The sequence below is a fragment of the Coregonus lavaretus genome, assembly GCF_964263955.1.
Source record: "Coregonus lavaretus genome assembly, chromosome: 14".
Classification (NCBI taxonomy): domain Eukaryota; kingdom Metazoa; phylum Chordata; class Actinopteri; order Salmoniformes; family Salmonidae; genus Coregonus; species Coregonus lavaretus.
The window spans coordinates 23,019,533-23,043,027 of NC_140001.1; the positions used below are offsets into that span (position 1 = coordinate 23,019,533).

General features: G+C 45.7%; 1 protein-coding gene across 1 annotated transcript in view; it reads left to right on the forward strand.

Moving 5' to 3' along the window:
* Positions 1–23,495, forward strand: part of LOC311140973 (hemicentin-1-like) — a gene marked incomplete at its 5' end in the record, with an annotated part of 80,531 nt that overhangs the window by 19,425 nt on the left and 37,611 nt on the right. The window contains 20 exons of the mRNA XM_084176235.1: positions 1,911–1,994; positions 4,160–4,351; positions 4,463–4,593; positions 4,823–4,970; positions 5,588–5,714; positions 6,166–6,323; positions 6,511–6,789; positions 6,910–7,052; positions 7,165–7,315; positions 7,444–7,671; positions 7,800–7,913; positions 8,064–8,251; positions 8,422–8,518; positions 8,665–8,826; positions 9,090–9,203; positions 9,316–9,512; positions 9,700–9,781; positions 9,903–10,034; positions 10,178–10,321; positions 14,350–14,509. Of these exons, the coding sequence (XP_084032361.1) occupies positions 1,911–1,994; positions 4,160–4,351; positions 4,463–4,593; positions 4,823–4,970; positions 5,588–5,714; positions 6,166–6,323; positions 6,511–6,789; positions 6,910–7,052; positions 7,165–7,315; positions 7,444–7,671; positions 7,800–7,913; positions 8,064–8,251; positions 8,422–8,518; positions 8,665–8,826; positions 9,090–9,203; positions 9,316–9,512; positions 9,700–9,781; positions 9,903–10,034; positions 10,178–10,321; positions 14,350–14,509 (3,031 nt within the window). The remainder of the gene's footprint in view (positions 1–1,910; positions 1,995–4,159; positions 4,352–4,462; positions 4,594–4,822; positions 4,971–5,587; positions 5,715–6,165; positions 6,324–6,510; positions 6,790–6,909; positions 7,053–7,164; positions 7,316–7,443; positions 7,672–7,799; positions 7,914–8,063; positions 8,252–8,421; positions 8,519–8,664; positions 8,827–9,089; positions 9,204–9,315; positions 9,513–9,699; positions 9,782–9,902; positions 10,035–10,177; positions 10,322–14,349; positions 14,510–23,495) is intronic.

Consider the following 23,495-nt stretch of genomic DNA (forward strand, 5'->3'; position numbering starts at 1 on the left):
AATGTGAATAAATGATGGTTAATAGGTCTAAGTGGTAAGCAGTACCTAACATCATGGACTTGTATTAATTGTTTTGTTCTGTGTTGTTACAGCATTCAACCAACATAATGCATACTGCTTAATGTTTAAAAAATATATCAAAACCGAAATCGAAAATATAATGGAACCGAAACCGAATCGACCTCAAAAAGCACTAATCGCTCAGCACTACATGAGAGCAAACTCTGTCCCAGTTTAAAGACAGAATAGACAAGGACAGTAGTCTTTAGAGGTGCTTTCTCTGGAAGCAGCACCATATGGTCAGATTGCAAGCAGCCCTATAAACCCCATTCTAGTTGACCAGTGCATGGATCAGTCTGTTAGTGTTAGGGGGTTGATTGAGGTGCTCTTTGACCTTAGAGGTCAAAGTTAGCTGAGGGAAGGATTAGAGGAAGCCAGAACTGGAGGTTAACGAGTGAGTAGAGGGTATAGGAGACATGACCCACATTGTCACAGGCCAATAGCACAACATCTTCACCCCACACCTAGGATTAACCCTCACAGTGTCTTACCCTAATGCTACTCTAGCGGAACCTTCAAACGAAAACTAAGCCTAAATCTTGTAAAGATCTCAACCTAACTTTTACACTTATGATTTACAGTAGAATTTACATAACTCATGATGCTAAATAAACACTTTACACTATATATACAAAAGTATATGGACACCCTTCAAATTAGTGGATTCGGCTATTTCAGCCACACCCGTTGGTGACAGGTGTATAAAATCTAGCACACAGCCATGCAATCTCCATAGACAAACTTTGGCAGTAGAATGGCCTAACTGAAGAACTCAGTGACTTTCAATGTGGCACCGTCATAGGATGCCACCTTTCCAATAAGTCAGTTCTTCATATTTCTGCCCTGCTAGAGCTTCCCCAGTCAACTGTAAGTGCTGTTATTGTGAAAAGGAAACGTCTAGGAGCAACAACGGCTCAGCTGCAAAGTGGTAGGCCACACAAGCTCACAGAACGGGACCGGCGAGTGCTGAAGCGCGTAGCGCGTAAAAATAATCTGTCCTCGGTTGCAACACTCACTACCAAATTCCAAACTGCCTCTGGAAGCAATGTCAGCACAATAACTGTTCGTCGGGAGCTTCATGAAATGGGTTTCCATGGCCGAGCAGCCGCACACAAGCCTAAGATCACCATGTGCAATGCCAAGAGTTGGCTGGAGTGGTGTAAAGCTCGCCGCCATTGGACTCTGGAGCAGTGGAAACGTGTTTGAATCTGGGTTTGCCGGATGCCAGGAGAATGCTACCTGCCCCAATGCATAGTGCCAACTGTAAAGTTTGGTGGAGGAGGAATAATGGTCTGGGGCTGTTTTTCATGGTTCAGGCCCCTTAGTTCCAGTGAAGGGAAATCTTAACGCTACAACATCCAATTACATTCTAGACGATTCTGTGCTTCCAACTTTGTGGCAACAGTTTGGGGAAGGCCCTTTCCTGTTTCAGCATGACAATGCCCCTGTGCACAAAGCGAGGTCCATACAGCAATGGTTTGTCAAGATTGGTGTGGAAGAACTTGACTGGCCTGCACAGAGCCCTGATCTCAACCCCATCGAACACCTTTGGGATGAATTGGAACCCTGACTGCGAGCAAGTCCTAATCGCCCAACATCAGTGCTCGACCTCACTAATGCTCTTGCGGCTGAATGGAAGCAAGTCCCCGCAGCAATGTTCCAACATCTAGTGGAAAGCCTTCCCAGAAGAGTGGAGGCTGTTATAGCAGCAAAGGGGGCACCAACTCCATATTAATGCCCATGATTTTGGAATGAGATGTTCGACTAGCAGGTGTCCACATACCTTTGGTCATATAGTGTATCTTATTCCCTGTGCTGTCATAATGCTATATCCTTTATCGGTTCCACAGAGGCCCCGTCCTTCGCAGAGGCTGGAGATGCCATCATGGACAAAGTGGCTAACAGCAAGGTCACCATTCCCTGCCCTGCTGAAGGTAGGATAAGATTTATGATGTATAGTATGTCAGTTTTCCGGGAAACAGATACGTGATAGAGGGAAAAATACAGTGTAAGTCTGGTGTCAGACAAAACACACAATAAACAAAGCCTGACCAAAGCAAACAGATCCGGTGAATCTTTTTTCACGTATGTTTAGATGAAACCGTTTTGTTTCATCATTCCCAAAGCTAGCTCCATATGAAATGTAGGACAAAGGTGTGGACTTATCTAGTTACCTTCAAAGCATTGCTCTGCTATCTCCAGAGGCTTTCATTTGTCGGTGGAAACAAATGTGTGTTTCAATACCGGCAGGTAGCTTAGTGGGTAATATATACCGCAGGGCGGCAGGTAGCTTAGTGGGTAAGAGCGTTGTGCCAGTAACCGAAAGGTCGCTGGTTCTAATCCCCGAGCCGACTAGGTGAAATATCTGTCGATGTGCCCTTGAGCAAGGCACTTAACCCTAATTGCTCCTGTAAGTCGCTCTGGATAAGAGCGTCTGCTAAATGACCAAAAATAAATAATAATAAAATAAAAATAAATACCCCTGCTATCCTAATGGTGTGCTTTGATTAATTTGTATACTGTTTCTGTCTCTATTTTAGCATCTTGGCAAAGGGGGAGGTAGCACACAAAATGGCTGAGAAAGGGTGTATGTGTGTGTGTGTGTGTGTGTGTGTGTGTGTGTGCATTCTTTCTTATGCGTGGGCCCATTGAGCTTCTTGTTGACAGGGCATTTAAATAGGTGTTGTTTGTATGGAGCCGTGCCATGGTAACGGGGCATGTTTGAGAAGGTGAGGAGTAGGCTAATGCGGACACAACAACAGCTGGAACATCATTCTGCCTGCTGCCTCAGCGGGCCACATCTGCTTTCCTCTCCACTCTGCGAGGGGGCCTGCTGGGAGAGGAATCCTAATTACAGGCTGCTGCTGCCAGATAATGGACAGAGATGTCTGGGGTGCTCTTCCACTGAGGAGGCTGGCTCCACTGGGCCTCCCTGTAGAGCCCACACTGTCACTGTTACAGGGCCCTCACAGCGATGCTCACTGGCAGCCACAGCTCCAGGCAGCAGCACTAGGAGTCTGGCCAAGGAAACTAGGAAACAATAGCTTTTTCATCCCCCATTGTATCATAGAAATGTGTCTGTCTGTGTGAATGTTGGATGGCAAGATGAAAGGAGATTCTGCCATCAGGAAATTATTATGTTTTACCAACAGGAACACTTAATGCCCCGTAATAGTGGAAGTACTTGTTTAAAAAACACATGAAAGAGATAATCGAAGGAAGCGTAGTTAACTCATGCAGATAAATACAAGAAACAGGTTTTAATTAGATATTTTTACATCTAAACAGAACATCTGTATGCATTTCTTCCCAGCAATGAGATTATACATTTGAGTCAGTGCTCTAACGTGTAAACATGTGCTCCGCGTGGGACCAGGTGATAACATTACCTTTGGTTCCTCTCTGTGGTTCCTCTCTGTCCCCTTAGTATTTGGACGGGGGATGAAATATGTGTTTAGTTTCCAGTACAGCCTTCTCTCTCTCTGGTGTTTGGATATGTTCTGTAAATAGAGATGGGACAGGGATTTACTTCCTTCTCTGCTCTTAATACAAAAAGCTGGACTGGATGTCCACACTGCGATGTATGTCCTGTCCTATTTACTAAGAGAGACCTCAGACTGGGTTATATCGGGTACAGGTGCGCCCTCCTAACCCCACTCCGTCCCTTGCTCCACCTCTAACTCCATCCCAGACTCCTTCCCCTGCTCCCGGCCCTTTTCCCCATTGTAAAGCTCCAAACACATCTGTTTCAGATGCCTATACTTCACATCAAGGCTTAGAACTTCTGGCCCAACCACTATTCTTACTGTCCAGGGTCCTCAAGCTATGATTCTGGTAGTAAATCACGACACTAACACTTTAAATCAGGCATCTACCAATATATTGTGTTTGCCGTTTATGTGCTACTTTCTAACCTTGAAGTATCCCAGCCCACCGATAGGGCTGTCAATCTCTATCTGTCCTGCTGTCCAACAGATAAATGTAGGGCCTGCTTTTTCCAGTCTGGGACACTTTCCCATTCAGCCCTCCTGTAGGGGGGCGCAGACAGAAGTAACTTTTATTTCTGTCACCACCCTCTCTGTTATCTTTACACCGGCAGGCTCACCTCCTCCCAAGGTACGCTGGTTCAAGAACGGCCTGGAGATACACCCTGACCAATCAGAGCTCTCTGTGGCACACGACGGCTCTCTTGTGATTGGTTCAGCATCTGCCAGTCACAGCGGGGACTTCACATGTGTGGCCAGCAATGATGCAGGCTCTGTTGAGCGGAAGACCCGGCTGAAAGTGCATGGTGAGACCTTATCAACTCCATCTTTATCCAGAACTGATGTCAGTTCAGATAACAATAAAATGTCTTAACAAGGGGACTTCTAGATGATGTCTGTCTCCCGTACTCCTCCAGTTCCCCCTGAGATCCAGGATGATGGACAGCCCCTGAACCTGACTGTCACCCTGAAGCAGCCCCTCACTCTGGGCTGTGATGTCATTGGTATCCCCTCCCCCACAATCACCTGGACTAAAGACGGGCAGAATGTGAGTCACCTACCAGACATTCAAATACACGTCTTACAATTATATTTTATTTTTATTTTTTTTACGTTTAGGTTGTATGGGTGACCATACTTCTACTGATACCTGTCGATGACAACCATGTTATTTGTATCTAGCAACACAGTGTCACCAAGTGGTCATTTAGATTATCACAGTCCAATATTGATCATACAGTAACAAGCACTTACAATGTATGTCTGGCTGCGTATAGGTGGTGGACTCCCCTGGAGTGTATCTACAGAATGGGAAGAGACTTCTTAGAATCTACCGGGTCCAGACAGAGCACGGTGGCCAGTTCAGCTGCACAGCTAGTAACACAGCCGGGCAGGCCCGAAAGGACTACAACATTGTTGTACAAGGTGAGCCTTCATAGTGCTTAAAATCAAGTTGGGGTCCTACCTGTCCCATTGATTTTACATTTAAAGTCAGTTGTGTAAAGTACTTAAGTAAAAATACTTTAAAGTACTACTTAAGTCGTTTTTCTTTATATCTGTACTCTACTTTACTATGTATATTTTTGACAACTTTTCCTTTTACTTCACTACATTCCTAAAGAAAATAATGTAGTTTTTACTCCATACATTTTCCCTGACACCCAAAAGTACATTTTGAATGCTTAGCAGGACAAAAAAATTGCCAAATTCACGCACTTATCAAGAGAACATCCCTGGTCATCCCTACTGCCTCTGATCTGGCGGACTCACTAAACACACATGCTTCACTTGTAAATTATGTCTGAGTGTTGGAGTGTGCCTCTGGCTATCCGTCAATTTTAAAAACAATAAAATGGTGCTGTCTGGTTTACTTAATATAAGGAACTTGAAATGATTTATACTTTTACTTTTGATACTTAAGTATATGTTAGCAATTCCAGGTCTAAGTTTGAGTTGCATCCTATCATGGCCTAACTTCTCTATGTGTGTGTGTGTTTGTGTGTGTGTGTGTGTGTGTGTGTGTGTGTGTGTGCGTGAGTCAGCCCCACCAGTGATCGCGGGGATGTCCAGGGTGCAGGACCTGTCAGTGGTGTCAGGACAGGAGGTGGAGTTCCAGTGTCGGGTCAGTGGGCACCCAGCCCCCAAAGTGGAATGGAGCCGGGATGGAGAGTGAGTCTTCCCTAACATTGACACTTGTCCATATAGCTACTACCCATCTCATTCAATTGTTTATTCACACTCATATACAGATGTAGGATGTCAATATGATCACTCTTTTGTTGCTGATAATTTTCCTGCATGGAGGAAATGCAAACTTGTAGTGTATTTCAGTTTTTAAAAGGCTTCTAAAGTTTGTAATTTCCACTTTGAAATGTCAGACTTGATTTGCCCAAAATAAAAATGTATCAGACCCAACAAAAATGCCCATTAATTATAATCCACATAATAATTCACATTTCCTGTTGCTGCAGGATTATTTTCCTGCTGTAGCAAAGTCGCTCAAATTAAGATCCTACATCTGTACATACATCATGTGTCAGATATAACTTTTTGTCTATGGATTAGCCTAGTCAATACACTGTCAGGCTTTGGAGTACTGATCCCTTTCCCTCCTCTCCAGGGTGCTGTCCAAGGATGGGGACCCCCATGTGGAATTCCATGAGCAAGGCCAGGTGATGAAGGTGAAGGCAGTCAGACTGAGGGACCAGGGCTTGTACCAGTGTCTGGCCAGTAACAGCGCTGGGACACAGATGCGCCAGTTCAGACTCACTGTGCAAGGTACTGTTCCCTCTCTCATGTTTCCTTCTCAATGTCCTCATACTAACAACACAAACTTCCTTCTGCATCTCAGAAATAATCACAATGTTTATCAATGAAGCAGATTCACCTTCTATACTACAGAATAACTTGAGAAAGTCACCTTTCTCTCTTCTCACTCTCATCCTCTCTCCTCCTGTTTTTCCAGCTCCTCCCACCATCAGGGGCCCCAGTGAGACCTCAGAGGTGTCTGTGGTGTTGGGTTTCCCCACAGTTCTGCCCTGTGATGTAGAAGGTTCTCCCATGCCCAGTATCACCTGGCTGAAGGACAACCAGCCCATCGTGTCCAGTGCGCAGCTCACCTACACCCGGGGTGGGCAGGCGCTGCGGCTGGGGGCAGCACAGGGAGACAGTGCCGGTCTCTACACCTGCCGAGCCTCAAACCCTGCAGGCACCACTCTTAAACACTACTCACTCAGTGTGCTGGGTAAGGGAACCAGACAAGGAGAGGGTTGATTCTGGTGTATGTAATTAACAGTAGTCTAACATCATTATAATTCAATGTAAATACAGGAGAGGATTTTGACTGCCTGTTTGATTTGATCAGTTCCACCGCAGATTGAAGGGGACTCTACATCTCTGAGTTTCGGCGGCCAAGATGAGAAAGTCCGGATCAACGGCTCATTAACCCTGTCCTGTCTGGCTAAAGGCTTCCCTGAACCCAAGACCGAGTGGTTCAAAGATGGACAGGTTGGTTTGTGTTTCTATCTAGCTACTGTATTTCACATAAGTTCATTTAGCGTCATAGATGTCTATTTCTGCTTATTAGAATATATATTTTTGTTGTTGTTGCTGTTTCTAGTTGTTGACTAGGAACTCTCACACTGGTATCCGTGAGAGTGGTCGCCTTCTTCACATAGACAATGCCATGCTCTCCCATGAGGGACAATACACCTGTGTGGTCATCAACACTGCAGGAGAGGACAAGAGAGACTTCCACGTCACTATTCAGGGTGAGTGTCCACGTATGGGATTCAAACTGTCTGCCTTTGGCAAAATTAGTTCATTCACACTATGCAACCTAATCTCACTGCACTCTTGTGATACTAACTGAACATTCGTTCTCTCTCTCTCTCTCCAGTTCCTCCCATCTTCCATCGGGTGAGTAACGGTGCAGCAGCCTGGGGTCTGGGAGGAGAGGAGGAAGAGGGAGGGGACAGAGATGATGAGATGACAGAGAGAAGGGAGGTGGTCCTGGGGCATTCCATCAGCCTGTCCTGTGAGAGTAACGCCATCCCCCCGCCCCGTCTCAGCTGGTACAGAGAGGGACGCAAGCTCTCCACCGCTGATGGAGTGGTACTGCTGCCAGGTGAGAGGGGGTCCATGCCCTCTAGGTCTAGGTCTACGATATCCAACCGGTACAACTACCAGTATGGCATTACTGCAGCATCAGCTCCACTGTGATCCAATAGGATGCTCTGTTATGTTGTCCTCTAGGTGGGCAGGTACTCCAGATTCCACGGGTCCAGCAGGAGGATGCTGGGAAATATACGTGTCAGGCGGTGAACGAGGCAGGGGAGGACCGCATGCACTTTGACCTGGAGGTGCTGGGTAGGCACGCTTTGTTACTACTCCCTGTCATTCTGTCATTCTTATTATTCAATTATGGTCCTCATACTGTCAAAAGCCTTAATGCCTAAACCTGGAAAACGTTGTTGTCATTTCCTAATGTTTTTCTCTGTTGGCGTCCTGTTTGCCCAGTCCCCCCAGTGATAACGGGCCAGTTGGATGAGTTCATGGAGGAGATAGGAGCGGTGGTGAACAGTACCGTAGCTCTCCACTGTGACGTGACAGGTCACCCAGCACCAGCCATCTCCTGGCTGAGGGACGGCACACCGCTGCCCTCCGGACAACACCACATCATCAGTGAGGACGGGAGACAACTACAGGTCAGAATCCCATAGACCAAAGCACTGCACTGCCTATTACAGTATCAGGGCTTCACTTGGAATAGAATGGCCCCTGTCCTGCGCTGGTGTCACTAATGTGATCAATATACAGCTCTCTGTCTCAGGGTGCAGGTCTATAATGTTATGTTATTAATTATTCTGTCTTTCAGATCCTCAGTGTGCAGGTGTCAGACATGGCCGGCTATGTTTGTGTGGCTGAGAACAAGGTTGGAGCAGTGGAAAAGCTTTTCAGTCTGACTGTGCAAGGTGAGATGGAGCCCACAAGTACAAACATCTATTAAAATACCACATCAAGCAGGTTCCTTCAATTCACACAGGAAGGACAGAGATATCCTGTGAATGTGTGTAAGTGTTAGCTGAGTGTGAGCTGATATATTCCTGTTCCTCTCCAGTTCCCCCAAGGATGGTAGCTGGCAGGGAGGAGGAGGTGAGTGTGATCGAGGGTCACATGGTGTCCCTGCTGTGTGACGTCCAGGCGTACCCTCCTCCAGAGATCACATGGACCAGAGACGGACAGGTCCTCCAGTTCAGCACAGGCATCCACATCCTGCCAGGTCAGAGCTGGCTCCTGAACACACTGCCCAGAGCCCATAACACACTCCATAACTCACTGTGTACTCAATCCAACCATACACAATAAACACATAGCAATTCACAATGCATTTTGTCTGTGATTTGCCTACTGTCTACTGTCTTTCTGCTGTTCTCTGCTGACTTCCTCTGATACCTGCCATCTGGTTTACTGTACTGTCATTCTGATGAATTCACTGAACATAAACTATGCATTCTGAACTATGTATTGTTGTCTGTACTGTAGGAGGTCAGATGCTGCAGCTGCCCCGGGCCAGACTAGAGGATGCAGGACAGTACGTGTGCACTGCCACCAACTCAGCAGGCCAGGACCAGAAGAGCATCCTGCTCAGTGTCTACGGTGAGAAACATTATAGTACTGTGCTGCCCTCATCAGTGTCACACTTCACCTGCTACAATATCTGGATTAGCACTTAAATATTGGCTATTTTATTCCTGCCTTGGGTTTACAGTCCTGCCCATGCTGAACCCCCGCCTTGACTCTGAGTCAGAGGTCCTGACCCCTCAGGTGGGGTCATCTGTCACTCTACGCTGTGAAGCTCGGGGCATTCCGGCGCCTGAGGTCACATGGTACAGGAACGGGCTGCAGCTGGCAGCTAGGACTGGACTGAAGGTGGAGCAGCATCAGCTAGAGATCATGGGAGTGCAGGTAAACACACTGTCATCACCTTCAGTTGTTGCTATCCTAACTGTTTTAGAAGCGTTAGCACTGATAACTTTTTTTGTAAGTCGCTCTGGATAAATAACTGAGGGCATGAGATTAACCCTGTTTTAAGCATCAAAGTGCTTATAGAGTGTTGTTCTGTTTCATGCTGACTATGGTTCATGGTCCATAGGTGGCTGATGGAGGAATGTACATCTGCAAGGTGTCCAATGTGGCTGGACAGGTGGACAGGACCTTCCGCTTGACTGTTCATGGTGAGACTTGCCTCCCATGTAACCGCCAATAGATTTGTTGTTTCTTACATATGGTTATACTGGCATATCAGATGTCACAGTATAATACATCTCATTCTTTCTATTCTGTTCTCCTCCTTAGTGCCCCCTGTCCTGGATGGACCTCTTCATGAGTCCCTCACCCAAAACCTGGGCTCCCATGTCACCTTGCTATGTGAGGCTACAGGGGTCCCAGTACCCAGTATTACCTGGCTGAAGGATGGCACCCCTATTGGTACGAGGCTGAAGTTTTATAAATGAACTGTGACAAATTCAGTTTTGACAAGATCACATTTTGACACTTGTATTAATGCATTTTAATGAATGAGACCTCCAGCTGCTGGTTTAGCCTGACCTGTGTTGTTATTTCTTTCCCAGAGAGCAGTCTGCAGTGGCAGTGGTCAGTACGAGGCAACACGCTGGAGTTGGGTCCTCTGACCCTCTCTCACGCTGGGACCTATACCTGTGTGGCCAAGAACAGGGAGGGACAGACTCAGAAGGACTACGCTCTCACAGTGCAAGGTAGACTACAGAATCTCCCACAACAGTGGCAGTCGGTGCCGTTTAAGATGAGGGAGGTAGATTTTTATTTATGAGCATGGCCTTATTTCTATTACAGCATATTGGATGACTGTCATTCATATTCCATTCACCCAGTTCAATGTAACATCGATAGATTTAGGCTACAACATGATACTCTAAGTTTCCCTATACCCATCATGAGGTTGCTACAACCTAGCTGTCACGATCGTTCATTAACGAGAAGGACCAAGGCGCAGCGTGATATGCATTCATATTTATTTCCGTACTGAACACACGACAAAATAACAAACGAAACGTGAAGTCCAAGGTAGACAAATAACATACCTTTACGGAACAAGATCCCACAACTGACTGGTGCCAAACGGCTGCCTAAGTATGGTCCCCAATCAGAGACAACGAGCTACAACTGCCTCTAATTGGGAACCACCCTGGCCAACATAGATCTAAACGATCTAGAAACTAAACATAGAAATAAACACAACACGAAGTATACACACCCTGACTCAACAAATAACCGTCCCCTGAGTCAGGGCGTGACACTAGCCTATGAATGAAAGTTTACAATGTAGGTGCACACAGGTCGAGAGAAAGATTTGAGGTGACAGACAGTGACACATGGACAGACAGTAACACATTCAATAATGCCTTGCACACTCCTGCCCGCATCTAGCTGATCTAAGTTGTAATCATTAGTCCAACAGTTGCAAACGAGAGTTACTATTGGACAAATTCAGGTATGTTTATCCCCGTTTCATTCCGTTTGCTTCCGTTTAAGAAACATTTTTCAACAGAATCGGCGGAATGAATACACCACTGATGACACGCAGACAGTTCACTTTCATAGCCAGACACAAACAACTTGTTGTATTCCTTCTCATATCTACGCGCTCTACTCATCTCACCTTTTCCCTTCGCTTGTAGACTTCAATGCACAACACATCAGCTGTCTGTGACCAGGCGAAAAAACCTTTTCAAGCCAAACCTTTATATCATAACAGATACACACAGCCTACATTGTTGTCACCATATTAGCTAAAGTAACGTCATAGTCAACATACAGTGGGGAAAAAAAGTATTTAGTCAGCCACCAATTGTGCAAGTTCTCCCACTTAAAAAGATGAGAGAGGCCTGTAATTTTCATCATAGGTACACATCAACTATGACAGACAAAATGAGGAAAAAAAATCCAGAAAATCACATTGTAGGATTTTTGATGAATTTATTTGCAAATTATGGTGGAAAATAAGTATTTATTTTTCCCCACTGTAGCTAATAGAACTAACGCATTAGTAAACCCACTACAATCATGCAGTACAGTCAGTAAGCAATTAGAAGTTACACGGGCGTGCCCCGGTGGCAATAAATTAGTAAAACCAAAAGCTTACCTTGACTTGGAAGAGTTCCAGTGTTGGATAGACATAGCCAGCTAGCTAACATAGTATGCCTCTCTGTTTGAGCCGGGTGTTTGAGTAGGCTAAACTAGCTAGCTGCATTTGCTACCTAAGTAAATGAAAGTGAAAGTTTTTTTTTTTTTTTTATGTAGAAATATACAGTTGAAGTCGGAAGTTTACATACACCTTAGCCAAATACATTTAAACTCAGTTTTTCACAATTCCTGACATTTAATCCTAGTAAAAATTCCCTGTTTTAGGTCAGTTAGGATCACTACTTTATTTTAAGAATGTGAAATGTCAGAATAATAGTAGAGAGAATGATTTATTTCAGCTTTTATTTCTTTCATCACATTCCCAGTGGGTCAGAAGTTGACATACACTCAATTAGTATTTGGTAGCATTGCCTTTAAATTGTTTAACTTGGGTCAAACGTTTCGGGTAGCCTTCCACAAGCTTCCCACAATAAGTTGGGTGAATTTTGGCCCATTCCTCCTGACAGAGCTGGTGTAACTGAGTCAGGTTTGTAGGCCTCCTTGCTCGAAAATGCTTTTTCAGTTCTGCCATCAAATTTTCTTTAGGATTGAGGTCAGGGCTTTGTGATGGCCACTCCAATACCTTGACTTTGTTGTCCTTAAGCCATTTTGCCACAACTTTGGAAGTATGCTTGGGGTCATTGTCCATTTGGAAGACCCATTTGCGACCAAGCTTTAACTTCCTGACTGATGTCTTGAGATGTTGTTTCAATATATCCACATAATCTTCCTTCCTCATGATGCCATCTATTTTGTGAAGTGCACCAGTCCCTCCTGCAGCAAAGCACCCCCACAGCATGATGCTGCCACCCCCGTGCTTCACAGTTGGGATGGTGTTCTTCGGCTTGCAAGTCAACCCTTTTTTCCTCCAAACATAACAATGGTCATTATGGCCAAACAGTTCTATTTTTGTTTCAACAGCCAGAGGACATTTCTCCAAAAAGTACGATCTTTGTCCCCATGTGCAGTTGCAAACCGTAGTCTGGCTGTTTTATGGCGGTTTTGGAGCAGTGGCTTCTTCATTGCTGAGCGGCTTTTCAGGTTATGTTGATATAGGACTCGCTTTACTGTGGATATAGATACTTTTGTACCTGTTTCCTACAGCATCTTCACAAGGTCCTTTGCTGTTGTTCTAGGATTGATTTGCACTTTTCGCACCAAGGTACGTTAATCTCTAGGAGACAGAACGCGTCTCCTTCCTGAGCGGTATGACGGCTGCGTGGTCCCATGGTGTATATACTTGCGTACTATTGTTTGTACAGATGAACGTGGTACCTTCAGGCATTTGGAAATTGCTCCCAAGGATGAACCAGACTTGTGGAGGTCTACACATTCTGAGGTCTTGGCTGATTTCTTTTGATTTTCCCATGATGTCAAGCAAAGAGGCACTGAGTTTGAAGGTAGGCCTTGAAATACATCCACAGGTACACCTCCAATTGACTCAAATGATGTCAATTAGCCTATCAGAAGCTTCTAAAGCCATGACATAATTTTCTGGAATTTTCCAAGCTGTTTAAAGGCACAGTCAATTGAGTGTATGTAAACTTCTGACCCACTAGAATTGTGATACGGTGAATTATAAGTGAAATAATCTGTCTGTAAACAATTGTTGGAAAAATTACTTTTGTCATGCACAAAGTAGATGTCCTAACCGACTTGCCAAAACTATAGTTTGTTAACAAGACATTTGTGGAGTGGTTGAAGAACGAGTTTTAATGACTCCAACCTAAGTGTATGTAAACTTCCGAATTCAACTGTAGCAAGCTCTCTCTCTCTCTCTCTCTCTCTCTCTCTCTCTCTCTCTCTCTCTCTCTCTCTCTCTCTCTCTCTCTCTCTCTCTCTCTCTCTCTCTCTCTCTCTCTCTCTCTCTCTCTCTCTCTCTCTCTCTCTCTCATTCTCTCTCTCTCTCTCTCTCTTTCTCTCTCTCGCACCTCCATTTTATTAAGAGCTTAATTTGTTCAAAACTGTTCAACTATTGTCTTTCTCTCTCTTTGAGTCAACTACTCACCACATTTTATGCACTGCAGTGCTAGCTAGCTGTAGCTTATGCATTCAGTACTAGAGTCATTCTCTGATCCTTTGATTGTGTGGAGAACATGTCAGTCCATGCTGCAAGAGCTCTGATAGGTTGGAGGTTGTCATAATTGCTGTGTAAGTCTATAGACGCGGGTGAGAACCATGAGCCTTCTTGGTTTTGTATTGAAGTCAATGTACCCAGAGGAGGACGGAAGCTAGCTGTCCTCCGGCTACACCATGGTGCTACCCTACAGAGTGCTGTTGAGGCTACTGTAGACCATCAGTGCAAAACAGTGTGTTTTAATCAATTATTTGGTGACGTGAATATATTTAGTATAGTTTTATCTAAAAGGATAACTTTAATGTTTCACTATTTTTATTTTTATTCACTGAGGAGGATGGTCCTCCCCTTCCTCCTCCGAGGAGCCTCCACTGTCCCACACACTGTAACTTAGATTACACCCAAGAGAATAACATTTTGTGAAGAGAATCACAGACCTTTTGCATGGCCTCTTTTCTACTATGAGTCAGTGTTGTGAGTCATAGTGCTGATCTTTTGTTTCAGTGTCGCCCACAATCCTGGACTCTGGCCATCCATCTGACCTGAGTGCCCCAGTGGGCGATGAGCTGACTCTGGAGTGCAGAGTGACAGGGACACCCACACCCCACCTCAGCTGGCTGAAGAGTGGAGCCACTCTGGAGGGCTCAGACACCCAACAGATAGAGTGAGTCCATCTCACTTACAATTGCCAGCCTAGGTATGTGTATCAGTGTTATTCTCTTAACAGGGTTCGACATACAGGGCTGCCTGCTGGCCCGGGGAGGTTTTGGAAACCCTCCGGCCCAGTCGAGCATCCCCATCAGTGGCCCGCTTGGGCCAGTGAAATAAATATAGTAATAATTATATTTTTTAACTAGGCTATATCATTGATTAAAAACAAACAAACATATGGATTCCCTTAGCTGTTTGTTCCTTATGTCGATTATTTATCACCAGTGGTGATTTTAGCATGGAAATCTTGGTGGGGCAAACTCCCCAAAAGTATTTTAGATACATGCCAGCAAAGCCACTACACAACACAACACTAAACAATACATTAATTGCACTATAACGGTGACAAACAGTACCCACAAACTGTTAGGGCCTACATAAAGCTGTCCCAACAGCAGAGATTTATTTTCAGCACCACAGAGTGAATCCTTACCACTGCTACACCTGGCTGTCATCGGAGCCTTGTCTGGCAGCGAAACAGTTCATTTAGCCTCATTTACTGCCTTAAAAAAAACATCGCTGATACGGCTGACTTGCTAAAACAAATGTGGTTTCTACTGACAATTGAGATGTACAAACTATGGCATAAGGGGACGACGAGCGGATAAGAGGCAATCCGTAATTTGGATTAAGACATTAATGAGCAAGCTAGGATGGACGTAGTCAATATAACTATTTGTTCAGCACTTTGAAATGTACAGTGAAAAAATTCAGAACATGGGCCGTTCTTACAGTATTCTCCCTGTACACCAAGTCAGAACCGTAGGATAAATAAAGGGGGCATATAAGCAGACAATGAAAGCTCTTACAATATTCTATGATTACATTTCTCTAAAACAGGCTATAGGCTACATGTGCACCACCAAGTAGGCTAAATTATGAGGGCAAAGGGACTAAATTATTAGAGTGAGGCACATGGGCTACTAACAGCTTACTACACAACATACACTTAGTATTACTTTCTTAACTACAGTATACATATCTCCCTGGCATATTACATCATTTATGTTAAATAAAGGTTAAATAAAGGTTAAATACAAAAATAAAAAATAAAATATGCAGCAGCATACAAGACATTTTTGGACTCACCTTGTTGTGCTGTGCTCACTTGTGCAGAAAGGTGGCGTGGCAGTCCTTCGTGGGCAAATTTTGTCATCGAACTTTGTCATCAAAGTCTGGCATTCTCTGGATTTATGATGCTTTCAAGACAACTTTGAACTCTGAAAAAAGCAACGTCGAATCATGACGTCAGTGCTCTTCAGGTCGGAGCTCTAGAAAGAGGCCCGACTTCCCGACTTGGAATTCCGAGTTGGATGACCGTTCAAAACGTATTTTCCCAGTTGGAGCTCGTTTTTTTCAGAGTTCCCAGTTGTCTTGAACTCACTGAAGTCTTAGATTTCCCAGTTCCGAGTTTCCAGTTGTTTTGAATGCGGCAGAAGTCATGCTGGATTGACAGTATGGCCAATGTTGAATGTTTATCCTTTTTAAGCTTGGAAAAGAGACCCTTAAACCCACACACCCACTCCACTAGCAGGCTAGTGATTGCTTTGCAATGCTTGCAGTTTTCCACTGATTCCTTCCAAACCACTCATTGCTGAATTTGCGATTTCCAACTTGTTGTGTAATGTTTATATCCAATGGCCGATGAGCACCGATCAGTTTTATCTATAATTTCTCTTCATAATTTCTCTTCATATGACAAGGATGGAAAAGGATTTGCCAGTAGATTGTCGACTTGATTCATGATGATGACTGCTAGCTTTTTAGCTAAGATTTTGAAAGTATGATGTTGACATGATCAGTCCAATCAAAGCTACGGTAGATATAACATGATTTGAAGTCATTTTATCTGTGGCCAATGACCTTGAGCCTTCTTGGATGGTCACTTCTAATGTAACTCTATGGCAGCACCCAAGGGGCTTGAATTTTTTAGCTCTCCCTGTAGATTTTGCAGTGACATAGTGTCCCCATGAGTGACAGAACACTGAGCCAATCACAGCGCAACTAGGAACATTACCAACCCCTATGTTCTGTATGGTCCTCTGTAGCTCAATTGGTAGAGCATGGCGCTTGTAACGCCAGGGTAGTGGGTTCGATCCCTGGGACCACCCATATGTAAAAATGTATGCACACATGACTGTAAGTTGCTTTGGATAAAAGTGTCTGCTAAATGGCATATTATTATTTTCTGCTCGCTGCCCCACCACCACAGAAAGCACTGAGCTAGGCTGAAACACCTGCATTTTGGAGCTGCCTTACTCAAGAAAGCAAAAAAGAGACCATGTTTGTATGTGGCTTTATTAACTCAAAGATTATTTTTTATTTTTTCTCCATTGTTTGCAAACTGATATGTGACACGTATTAATGCTAAAATAACATGCAAAACAGGCACACAAAAAAAGAAAGCCAAACAGGTTGGGTCGAACCTGCCCTGAATGACGGGTCGCCACTATTTATCACATTCGTGCGGCACACATCTTGCATCGATAATCTGTCCGGCAGAGAGAGCGTGTAGCTCGAAAAACAGCTTGTTGTTGCGTGGAGCAGCTCACCGAAGACCTACCGCTGTAGGGGTAGGAAAGATGTTCCAAGTTATGATATCTACCAGTAAATGCTAAGGCAAGAATAGGTATGCAAACCAGTTATTTAAAAAGTTCAAAGTCTTGGTTGAATATTTGCGATGTGCAATTAAGTCATCATGGAATAGCCTACCTTGAAATCAGATATTTCGTCTAGGGTATTTGGTCCTTGAAAAGTCACTGAAGTTATGGTAGCCGATTTAGAGGTTACATTGCTCCAACATAATTATTACATTTCTGATCAGCTTTCGTTTGTTTCCCGCTGTTTCAACTGAAGGGTGTTGCGGTAAAACTATGTGAAGTTATTATGAGCAAGACAACATCGAATGTTGGCTTGAACTTGGTTTTCCATAAAAAGCGTTCCATTACAAATGGAAAGCGATTTTTGGTCGCCTTCTTATTTTAAAACACGATACAGTAAACCCCCAATAACTCTTCAACGACTCAAATAGCAAGACTGACTAGCGACCACATGGATAGACTTGTCACGATCGTCGTATTGAATAGACCAAGGCGCAGCGTGATGAACGAACATGGTTCTTTATTATCTTTAGTGATAATAGAAACAACAATAAACAAAACAAGAAACGACTCGTGAAGTCCACGGTAACAATGACCAACACGGAACAAGAACCCACAAACACAAAGGGAAAACAGACAATTTAAATATGGCTCCCAATCAGAGACAACCAACGACAGCTGACACTCGTTGCCTCTGATTGGGAGTCACTCTAGCCAACATAGAAATAATCACAACAGAATGAACACACCCTGGCTCAACATATAGAGTCCCAGAGCCAGGGTGTGACAGTACCCCCCCCTAAAGGCGCGGACTGCGACCGCGCCTCAACTTGAACAAAACAGGGGAGGGCTGGGTGGGCATACCTCCTCGGCGGCGGTTCTGGCTCCGGCCTTGCCCACCACCCTCCAATAAACCCCCCATAGCGCCCCTGGTCCAGTCTGGCCCCGCTGGCTGGAGCTGAACTGGACTTAGCAGGAGCGGTTAGCTTCAGCTCCGTAGTGGAGCAGTTGACCGGTACCTTACCAGGCACCGGTGACCCAGGCACGGGTTGTGCTGGACTGACGACGCGCACCCCTGGCTTGGTGCGTGGAGGAGGAACGGGCCTTACCAGGCTGACGACGCGCACCCCTGGCTTGGTGCGTGGAGGAGGAACGGGCCTTACCAGGCTGACGACTCGCACCCCTGGCTTGGTGCGTGGAGGAGGAACGGGCCTTACCAGGCTGATGACGCACACCGTAGGCTTGGTGCGTGGAGCAGGGACAGGCCGGGCTGGGCTGGCGACGCACCCCGTAGGCTTGGTGCATGGAGCAGGAACAGGCCGGGCTGGGCTGGCGACGCACACCGTAGGCTTGGTGCGTGGAGCAGGGACAGGCCGGACCAGGCTGGCGATGCACACCGTAGGTTTGGTGCATGGAGCAGGGACAGGCCGGACCGGGCTGGCGACGCACACCGTAGGTTTGGTGCGTGGAGCAGGGACAGGCCGGACTGGGCTGGCGACGCACCCCGTAGGCTTGGTGCGTAGAGCAGGGACAGGCCGGGCTGGGCTGGCGACGCACACCGTAGGCTTGGTGCGTGGAGCAGGGACAGGCCGGACCGGGCTGGCGACGCACACCGTAGGCTTGGTGCGTGGAGCAGGGACAGGCCGGACTGGGCTGGCGACGCACACCGTAGGTTTGGTGCGTGGAGCAGGGACAGGCCGGACTGGGCTGGCGACGCACCCCGTAGGCTTGGTGCGTAGAGCAGGGACAGGCCGGGCTGGGCTGGCGACGCACACCGTAGGCTTGGTGCGTGGAGCAGGGACAGGCCGGACCGGGCTGGCGACGCACACCGTAGGCTTGGTGCGTGGAGCAGGGACAGGCCGGACCGGGCTGGCGACGCACACCGTAGGTTTGGTGCGTGGAGCAGGGACAGGCCGGACCGGGCTGGCGACGCACACCGTAGGTTTGGTGCGTGGAGCAGGGACAGGCCGGACTGGGCTGGCGACGCACACCGTAGGCTTGGTGCGTGGAGCAGGGACAGGCCGGACCGGGCTGGCGACGCGCACCGTACACTTGGTGCGAGGGGCCGGAACAGGCCGGACCGTACTGGGGACACACACCACTGGCTCTACCTCGGGATCTGGAACGGGCCGGACCGGACTGGTAACACACCCCAGTACCTCTCGCCGTGCCTCTACACCTTCCTTCCCTGCTTTGACCAGTGGCCCCCGTAACCTGGTGGCCTTCTGAATCCGCCCCTTTTCTGCCTCCGTCAGCCCCGTCGTCCATGCCGTGTGCCCCCCCCTAAACATTTTCTGGGGTTGCCTCTCGCCTGTCCGACGTTGACACTGCTGACGCCGCTGCTCCTCTTTCGCCAGGGCCTTTCCCGGCGCTTCCTCCCATGTCCAGTCCAAGTTCTGCCCCGGGACACACTGCTTGGTCCTTACTTGGTGGGTTCTTCTGTCACGATCGTCGTATTGAATAGACCAAGGCGCAGCGTGATGAACGAACATGGTTAACTTTATTATCTTTAGTGATAATAGAAACAACAATAAACAAAACAAGAAACGACTCGTGAAGTCCACGGTAACAATGACCAACACGGAACAAGAACCCACAAACACAAAGGGAAAACAGACAATTTAAATATGGCTCCCAATCAGAGACAACCAACGACAGCTGACACTCGTTGCCTCTGATTGGGAGTCACTCTAGCCAACATAGAAATAATCACAACAGAATGAACACACCCTGGCTCAACATATAGAGTCCCAGAGCCAGGGTGTGACAAGACTTAATTTGTGCGTTTGTGTCGGAAGCATTATGTCTATTTAGTCAGGCAATGGCCACATTATTCTGACATATTTTGGAATGTAAAAAATGCATTATGCTTAAAGTGGTAATGCATACTTTGTTTGCATACTTTTTTTCTATAGGCTATTACAACAGTGAAATATAAAATGTCGGTCCTTGAAAATTACAATTAAGTGCATAAAAAGGTAATTGAATGACCTTGAATTTGACTTGCCAATGAATGTATGAACCCTGTATAGGCTACTTGCTTAGCTCGCAAATGAAAGAGAAAATGTCACGAGAATCTCTAATACTTAAGCTTTGAATAATTCCCAGAGGTTGTAAGGCTCTAGTTAATTAAGAATTAAAAAAAATTCTCCAGTCTGCAATGGATCAGCTATTTTATTCAGAGAGCGCTCTGGCGCTAAAAACACACACAGGCTTTTTATATGCCTTCACACAAAGGAACTTTGCTCTGCCCACCTTTAGGCGGCCTGTGACTTTCCACAGTATGGAATGTTTTAGTTCAGCAGTTTCTAGGTCCCCTTACTATGGAATGCTCGTCTCCAATAGTTTCTAACAACTTCCCTGTTAGTGGTTCTATTTTCTTATAACTCTAACATAGTTTACACATGTATACAGTATTGGGGTGAAATCCTTTAGTCATTACCTTAAAAATACAAATTCATCTATCAATCCACCCTTTGACTACATTTTTCACACTCAGGATAAATGTATTTACAAGCATGATTAACCTCAGAGAATAGTTCTATTAACTACTTTTCAATCATAGGTCTTCTTTTTGAGATTTTCCCTATGACCTTCATACGTCAGAACCAATAAACGTTTCATCCAATTAGGGTCAAGGTCCTCGTTCTCCACCAAGCCTGGAGGATCGTATTTCACATTCCACTGGTCAGAGTCCGGAGTCCGTCCATATCTCACCATCTGTTGAGACACTGCATTCTCCACCTCCTTACTCACCAACCCTCGGACACAGGGAATAAGACAACAACCACATAATACAAGAATACCCATACAAGCGATAGCAGCCCCCAAGATGGTGGCTGCTATGGTTTTCCATTTTCCAAACATTTAATCAAACCACCCTATCAAAGATGTATTAACTCCTGAGTTCTCAGCCCATTCTTCACTTAGAGCAGTCAATCCTGCAAGAGCTCTGGTGACCGTCCCATCCGGTGCGGTGTTGTTAGGAATAAATGTGCAACAATGGCCCCCCACCATTCTACAGACACCGCCCTTTTCTGCCAGCAACATATCTAGAGCTAACCTATGTTCCCAAGTCATGAGTGAGGTGGCGGATAACTATTCAGAGATCCCCTTTACTGCATCCCTAGTCTGGTTAATAAATCGTTGTTGGTTGTAATAGATATAATTAATCCAATCCACATTTTTGTTTATGGTCACCCACCAGAAGAACGTTGTGGTAAAGCCCTCCCCTATTTGATTCATAGCTTTGTATTCGTCTGGAACACCCCTGGGGACGCCTATACCATACATCCAAATTGGGCTATTTCCTTCTTGATCTATATTTCTTCTCCTCCTGACTATTCCTCCTGTAATTGGTCCCTGATGACTAATTCTTACAGGTTGGACCAACAATACTGGGGCACAAGTACCTCCCCACCCTTTTGGTAATGTCTGTCGAATGCTCCCTTTGTTAGTACAGGCCCACCACACATCAGTCAGAGGGATGGTACGGTTCATAACTTTCTCCTGTACTTCCCTATCTAAATCAGTCACATTAATTATCTCCTTACATCCATTTCTATGTCTGTAACACTGGTACTTGCCAGGAGTTAAAGTGAACCTAGGTGGGTTGGCCGAGTAAATCAACTTTGCTAGCCCAATCCCTGTACAATCGGGTTCTTTTTGATTAGACCCCAGGTCTAATACACAGGGAAACATTGCCTGTGGCATTGGGGCGGTCAACATTGTCGGTCGCCCAATGGAACATGCATAACAATTGGTCTGCCACAAGGCCCTGGCGGTGTACTTCATCCACTTTAACCAGAGATTTTCATCAGGGATACCCTCTACCTCCCCTTGGATCCTTTCTTGGAGGACAACATCTTTCATAGTGGTCGGGTTAGTCGAATTGATTCCGTCCTCCCTTGACTGATCTACTCGGTTTGGTGCTATTAATGGATTAATGACAGGACCTGGGGACTTCTCTACCGATTGTAATCGCAGACAGGTATCCCGTTCGTACTCATCCGTGCAAGCCCAGTAAGTTATTTTCATGTCCTCTTCAGTGACCTTTGCTATTGTCACTACCATCTCCGTGGGGATGTCTTTATACCTTATTATCCCCCATCTGGACGTCCCGCCCGGTCTCATATCCCCGTCCCCAAGTGTGTCTAAACACCTGAGGCCAGGGACAATCCACAGAGGGAGCTGAACATAAATATAATGGGATTTTATAATCCCAAATTGCTTGCTTACCCGCGCCGATAAGATCCCTAATCTTAATTTCGAATCTTGCCGTCCACCCTTAATAATTAATAATAATTGGTCATTTAGCAGACGCTCTTATCCAGAGCGACTTACCCTTCTCTGACTCCTATTTTGTAGGTCACTTGTCCTTGACGGTCAGTATGTCGGGTCGCTTCTCTTTTACTTCTTAACAATGGTAAGTACATAGCGTAATTGGTGCGGGGTGGCGCCGGAGAAGATGGCTGCCGTTTTACAGCCCTCTAACCAATTGTACTATTATGTGTGTTTTTCCGCGTTATTTGTAATTTATTTTGTACATAATGTTTCTCTCATCGTCTCTTATAACCAAAAAGAGCTTCTGGATATCAGGACAGCGATTACTCACCTCATATTGGACGAAGATTTTTTCCTACAGATATCCTACAGACACCCGACAAGGCCCAAATCCCCGTCATTCGCATGAGGAAGAGACGGAGATATCTTGGACATAGGTTGGGGTGCCTTGTAAGGATCTGACAGCGAGCGAGTAAACTGCAGCTCCCATTAATCCTATTAACCAATCTTCAATCATTTGAGAATAAATTGGATGACCTAAGATTACGGTTATCCTACCAACGGGACATTAAAAACTGTAATATCTTATGTTTCACCGAGTCGTGGCTGAACGACGACATGGACAACATACAGCTAGAGGGCTATACGCTACATCAGCAGGATAGAACGGCTGACTCCGGTAAGACAAGGGGTGGCGGTCTGTGTATATTTGTAAACAACAGCTGGTGCACAAAATCAAATACTAAGGAAGTCTTGAGGTTTTGCTCGCCTGAGGTAGAGTATTTTATGATAAGCTGTAGACCACACTATTTACCAAGAGAATTTTCATCTATATTTTTCATAGCTGTCTATTTACCACCACAAACCAATGCTGGCATTAAGATTGCACTGAATGAGCTGTATAAGGCCATAAGTCAACAGGAAAACGTTCATCCAGAGGCAGCGCTCCTAGTGGCCGGGGACTTTAATGCAGGGAAACTTAAATCCGTTCTACCTCATTTCTACCAGCATGTTAAATGTGCAACCAGAGGAAAAAAAACTCTAGACCACCTTTAC